This window comes from Schistocerca piceifrons, chromosome 5 (assembly GCF_021461385.2).
Source record: "Schistocerca piceifrons isolate TAMUIC-IGC-003096 chromosome 5, iqSchPice1.1, whole genome shotgun sequence".
In the NCBI taxonomy this organism is placed as follows: domain Eukaryota; kingdom Metazoa; phylum Arthropoda; class Insecta; order Orthoptera; family Acrididae; genus Schistocerca; species Schistocerca piceifrons.
In genome coordinates, this window is record NC_060142.1 from 431,400,212 (window position 1) to 431,406,915 (window position 6,704).

Here is a 6,704-nt window from a genome sequence, read left to right on the forward strand (position 1 = left end):
GAGTACCTCAAGCAAATAACGATACAACACAAAATAATATCTGCTCTGACATAGCAATCCTACGCAAAACTACGGACCAATGCGCTATTGACAATCTCCCTTTTGTACATCATTAATAAAAGACACGGTTACTCATTTGTGTACTAAGATGTGGGTACAGAAACCTTGGTACTTCTACCTATTAAAGAAAAAAAATCCGAATTTAACAACCACGACAAAATTCTGTATCATTTGATTATTTCATACCTACTCTTAAATTTAGCTATAGGAATTAGTGGTCTGATTTTCGGGCTATCTTACTATAACATTTATTATTTGTTTTGATAACCTTCTGCTTATTGCTATATGGTCTCGTTTTTTTTCCAACATATTGGATTCGGTGACACCTATGTCGTTAGCTTCCTCAATGATGAGGAGTTTTGCACTATGTTGTGATTAGCACATAATTCTCTCAGTATTTACCCATTTCTGTGGGTACATATGTGTGCAGAACATATGCCAACTACTTACCTGTATTTTTCCTCTTTTCAATTTATGCGATGAAGTCGCCAAATGCCATGATAGTGTGCTTAGGCGGTATTTTACCCATTTATTTATCCATTTCCACCGAATATTAGTCTACATTATGTCTGGTTTTTATCGTTACTTGCAGCATGAACATTATAAAATGGTATGCACTTTTTTGAGGGTATTTTTGTTCTGTCGCTGCAACTACGAAAATGCGTGATTTTTTCACCAGACGCGTTTCGCTTTATTGAAGTAAAGCATCATCAGTGGTCTGTAATTAAGTTATTTACATTTTGATTTGCTTTTAGGTCGAAAAACAGTTCGTTAAGAATAGGTCAATTTTAGGTGATTTTTGACGTTGTTTGTGGATTTGCATGTTGAAGAAAATGTTCTTCCGTCATTGGGACTGAGTCAGTTATTTTATTAGAAATTATTAAATCATTTAATATCCTGCTGTTTAAATTGGTCGTACAGATTCTGTTATCATTTGATTCAAAAGTTCCTTGTCCGCTTACCGGTTTTCCTGTACGTCTGTAATCATGATGCTCTTTTTACCTAAGAAATAGGTTACTGTTTTTATCTTTCTAAGTTTAATGAGAGACTGGACGTTTAAATTTGGTACTGGAAAAACGCAAATGAGCGTTTGGCGTCATTTGCCGGGAGGCCGTTACGGGGCAGGTCCGGCCGCCTTGGTGCAGGTCTTATTACATTCGACGCCACATTGGGCGACCTGCGCTCAGGATAGGGATGAAATGATGATGAGTTTCCAGAGAGCGTGTTGAAGCCTGCTGGTCCCGAGCCACGCCGGCCGCGGTGGTCTAGCGGTTCTAGGCGCTCAGTCCGGAACCGCGCGACTGCTACGGTCGCAGGTTCGAATCGTGCTGCGGGCATGGATGTGTGTGATGTCCTTAGGTTAGTTAGGTTTAAGTAGTTCTAAGTTCTAGGGAACTGATGACCTCAGATGTTAAGTCCCACAGTGCTCAGAGCCATTTTAGGTCCCGAGCCACACTAAGTCTCACCTCACAATCTTCCTTGGATTCCTAAGACCGCGTAGCCCTCAGCATCTGAGCCCTTCAGACTTAACCGTTTTCAAAGTACATTTATTTGTAATCAAAACGAAATAAATATGTAATGGATAGGCACATAAACCACAAAGCAAACTTAATAAATTGATTTTTCTCTGCAAATAATGTAAATAAAACATATCTAAGCGAACAAATCAATGTCGTTAAGTTTTTAATACTCAAAGCGAAATCAGTAAATCCGTATATCATATCCAAGTGAATTCAGTGTTTGTATTCATAACGATAAGCTTGCGACGCTTAATTCTGTCACTGACGTAAACTTCTGGTAATGTGTGTCACTTAGTTAAAAAAAAAAATTAAGAGCTCCGTCTATTCGTTTTTTTGGTGTACTGCGAAACTAATAGCGCCAGATGTCGATTCTTTTGGTGTATTATGTCGTGATGATTAAACATTTTAACTGCTGAACTGAGCAAACCATTTTAGATCAAACTTTAATTTAAGATATCTTTTTTTTCGTGATCCAATTTTTATGCAATGAAACCCATACTTTACCCCAAGCAATGGTCAAGTTACCTCTGGAAATATCACAAGAATTCGTCTAGTGGTTTTGCAGATTAGTGTGTTCAAACAGACAAAAAGACAGACGCTACGGTTTCAGACAAAAGTTCAAATGACAAAATCTTTTTTCCGTGATCCGACTGCGATTAAATGAAGTCTTTATGTCGTCCCGACCTACGCTCAAGTTATCTGCGAAAATCGCATGAAAATTCATTTAGCAGTTTTGGAGATCAGCATGATCAGACAGACGTACAGACAGATACGTCGATTTTACAGTTTTATTATTAGTATCTTTTTCTTCTTCTCCTCAGCAATCACAGGCCCTGTAGACCACGCGCTGCATCAACTACCTGCTTCCACCGCCTTCTATCTCTCGCAGTATCTCTCCACCCTGCGGAGATTCCTAATGCTGCGATGCCCTTCTCTGTATCATCTTTCCACCTTGTACGAGGTCGGCCCAAAGGTCTTGTTGCTTGGAGAGTTCCTTCAAATGCTTTCTTCGTGATTCTGCTGTTTTCCATTATAGCCACATGTCCAGCCCATTGCAGTCTCCTACTTTTTAATTTCTGGATGATAGTGGGTTGCTTCATTAGCTGTTCTTTCGAATTCTCCATACGCCATTCTCCAACACAGATCCCCCGTTTTGTCTCATTACTTTTCTTTCGAAAACATTCAGTTTTTCTCTTTCATTCTTTGTAAGCGTCCAGCTTTTGAACCGTACAGTACTATGGGACAGATGATAGTGTTGTATATCTTCATCTTTGTGGTTATTGACAAAGCTTTACTTTTCAGTGGGTTGCTTAATGAGTACAGACATTTCCCTTTCGCTTATATCCATTGTTATGATATTTTTACTGTTGAAACGTGATCCAAGGTATTTAAACTAAAGAACTTTTCTGAATTTAGAATGTTGGTCAATTTCAAAGTAGGGATTTGGGTTTATGACTCGACCTATTTCCATTATGTTTTCTCCTGGTTAATCAAAACCCCCATTTTTGGTCAGCACAGTATATCATCTGCATAAGCCTGGAGTTTTGTTTGACTGTGCTCGAATCGAAGATCATTGTAGAGGTCTAAATTACTCTCCCGAACCACTTTCTCTAATACAAGGTTGAAGAGGACACATGAAAGAGCATCTCCTTACCGTAAGCCTGTTTTAATTGGAAAGGCGGGGGATATGGATCCTCTGAACTTCACTGCTGCCTGGGAGCCATCCATGCACAGTTGTACCATCCTAATGATTTTACTGGGTATACTAAATTCTCGTAACGTGATGTAGAGGCTACTTCTGTGGATGATGTCATAGGCTCACTGGAATTCAATGAAAAGACAGTGGATGTTTTTGTTGAATTCCCAGTATTTCTCTAACATCTATCGTATAGTAAACAAATTGTCAGTTGTGGAACGGTTTGTTCGAAATCGAGCCTGGTAATCTTGATTAATGTTTTCTGCGTAATGTTTTAGTTTTTCCAGAATGATCATTGACAGGATTTTGTAGGTTATGTTTAGTAAGTTGATTCCTCTGTAATTTCCACATGCCATTCTGTTTCCTTTCTTGTGTGGGGGACAAATTATTGCAGTTTTACAATCTTGAAGCAGTGTTTCAGTTTTCCATATCATTGTGATAAGGTTATAAATTTCTTTGTGTAGTTTGCTTCTGCCTTCTTTTAAAATCTCTGCTGATATCTGGTTCTCGCTTGCTGCCTTATTGTTTTTCTGCTTTTGGATGGTGTGGATCACTTCCGGTTCTGTGATTCTACATTCGTCATTATTAATTCTGTCACTCTCAGACATTGCGTAATTGGAAGTTATGTGCGGATCAGTGGAATTTAACATTTCTGACAAATACTCTTTCCATCTTTCGAGGATATCTTCCAGCTGTGTTAGCATATTTTTATTTTTATCTTTTATGAATAGGTTTTCACTTTGATAACCTCTCTTACTTTTCTTTGTATACTGAAACAACTTCTTTGGATTTCCATTCCTGATACAGATAAATGAAACTGGTATTTCTGTTTTAAATTTCAGCTTTTATTCATAGAGGCATGTCCATGTCCGAAGAGCTATATGTAGCCCACTTGACAATAGTCCTGTCGTTTATTGAGCTCAGTGCAATGATATATTTCTCAAACTGACACATTATTTTTCTTAAGTCTTTCGCTGTCATTGATAAAAGAGTCCAGATCCTGTAATGCTACAACATTAGTGGCATCTATATTCTAGAGTCACATTATTGCCTGCAGGTTTCTTCCGGAGGCGTGCAAGGAGCGTCACCCTTTCGCATACCTGCCGTTCGGCGGTGGACCCCGTTCTTGCATCGGCAGCAAGTATGCGCAGATGCAGATGCGAGCCGTCCTGTCAAAGGTGCTGCCTGCCTTCAGAGTGACCACGACTGCCACCCGCGAAGACCTTGAGGATCTCAAGATGGGTATGGTCATCACGCCCAAGAACGGCTTCAACCTCCGCTACGAGCCCAGGGGCTGATCACGCTGCGATTGGAGGACTTGAACCAGTTAATAATGTTCGGCGAAAACCGTTACCAGGAACAGGCTGAAGGCCTCTTGGTGACTAACGTTTCGTATAATCATGGTGTCGCCAAAATTTCGGTTAACAGTATTAATGCTACTCGTATTCCAGACGATATCAGTGGAGGAGTCACATATACATAACCTGCTTATACATAAATCGAGCTTACGTCCGGATTAGTTTTCACCACAGTACCCTACATTCGCTATAGGGTGCTGCAGTGCCAAGGGTGAAGTGAACACACTTACGATCTCAGACTAGCGCTGTAAAATGCGACATCCTGATACAGAAGCCATTGACGTACTACGTAATTGTAACGTTGGTTTCCAGATATAAATGTAACCAGTCTCTTTTTGTCATGCTTCAGTTTTTATTTACCATGAGCAATTTCACATCGCCTCCCAATGAAAAAATGTATACCATCTGATGATGAGTCACTAGGTGATACGAAACCAGTTATGATAAACAGGACTTGAAGCATCACAAAAGGCGATTGGTTGCAGTTATTTCAGGAGACCTTCATCCGTCAAAATGACAGTCCACAGCCATAGTGGATAAAAGTTTAAATGGTAATGTTGTTTTGTAAATTACTGTAGCGCCAGTGGCACCGTGAAGGTGCGAAACAGGAGCTACTATAGTCGCAAAGTGTTGCACGTATATCATAGAATATAGCACTTGTAAATAACTTAATAAGTGTTAAGCATTACAAGGTTTTCATTTTTATATTCACAGCCTTTCTCTACTCGTGTGTTTCTGACACTGGGGCCATTTTATTTTTAACTTCTTCATCCAGTCTGATGTGTATTGTTACCAAGCGAATCACAAATTTTGCTGCAGTACAGAATTTTAAATTTAGCGAAACTATGCGGAAAGAAAAAAAATGTTGAAACAATTGTAAAATGTTTGTTGGTTAGGTATGTAAAAAGTTATATTATTTATTTATGTATATAGAGAGGTATTTTGACTAATGCATTTGTGTCTGTAGCAAAGTAAAACATTATATTGTGAATATTTCATGTAAAAATATAAACGTATTTTACTTTTATTTTTTCATGTTTATCTTACTACATCGGATGGTCTAGATTTCTTTTGTTTTAGTCTCCTTATTGTAATATATAACTGTTTCGAAATCGAAAATGACCACCTCAACAGATCAACTCTGAGAACATGAAGAAATTTGGCACCGTTATTTTAGCACACATCTGATGACGTGTCCGTGTAGACAAGGAGCCCCCCATTTGAGCAGCTGCTGTTGATGTAATCACGTCATTGTGGCCATTTAGTATTCGAATAGGCCTTTTCTAATGATCGGAATGTGCTGCTCAATCAAGAATTTTGTATAACAGCACTACATGTTGTGGATGCATATTTCTATCTTTACATTCAGTTGCTGCTAGATACATTCAGCGAGCAAAGCGATCTCATCGGCATAAGGTATAGCCTCCAGTGAAACCTTTTACGTCTGTAGTAGTCACCGCTTTATGCATCTATTAGTCGTTGGTAAGTAAGGAACGATCTGCAGTTAAATCCAATGAATGTATAAGAAAGCACCGTCTGAAAATAACAGAGCCCTAAAATAGCCCGGACAGCTCTCACGAGTTGAGGAACAAAATAAAATAAACGTCATTTCAACTAAGCATTTGCCAACGGAAGACTTGCAAGTAGCAGCCGCCAGATTGATGGAGTATCCATCGATTTTCATTTTTGGAAGCCGGACTCTCTCTCACTCATGTCGCACATAACTCGTTCTAACAAAACATCACGTGGCGAGCGGCTGGACTCAGTTTGAAAAGTAACGCTTCTTCTTTCTTCCCTCGTATTGGCGGCTGCCATACAAACTATTTTCCTTGGAAGTAACAACTATTAGCTTGTTTTTGCTAACGTAGAGAAACCGTGTGATATTTCTTAGAGCAAGTGTAGCCTTTGGTAGTTCCTTATTAGGTCCTTGGGCATTGTTCTTCTATTTTCATGAAGTACCTTACGTCTGACTATATGTTTCCCCGAAATACGCGTTAGACGCATCCTGTTTGAATATATTCAACAGCAAAATTCTATCTCTCAATGGTCACTTTCATCTCTCTCACACAA

General features: G+C 39.1%; 1 protein-coding gene across 1 annotated transcript in view; it reads left to right on the forward strand.

Annotated features, from left to right (window-relative positions):
* The window catches only part of LOC124799061 (cytochrome P450 4C1-like), a 151,069-nt gene extending 145,480 nt beyond the window's left edge, over positions 1-5,589 (forward strand). Inside the window, exon 7 of the mRNA XM_047262599.1 lies at positions 4,334-5,589. Within this exon, the coding sequence (XP_047118555.1) occupies positions 4,334-4,574 (241 nt within the window). The 3' untranslated portion in view covers positions 4,575-5,589. The remainder of the gene's footprint in view (positions 1-4,333) is intronic.
* Positions 5,590-6,704: the final 1,115 nt, after the last annotated feature.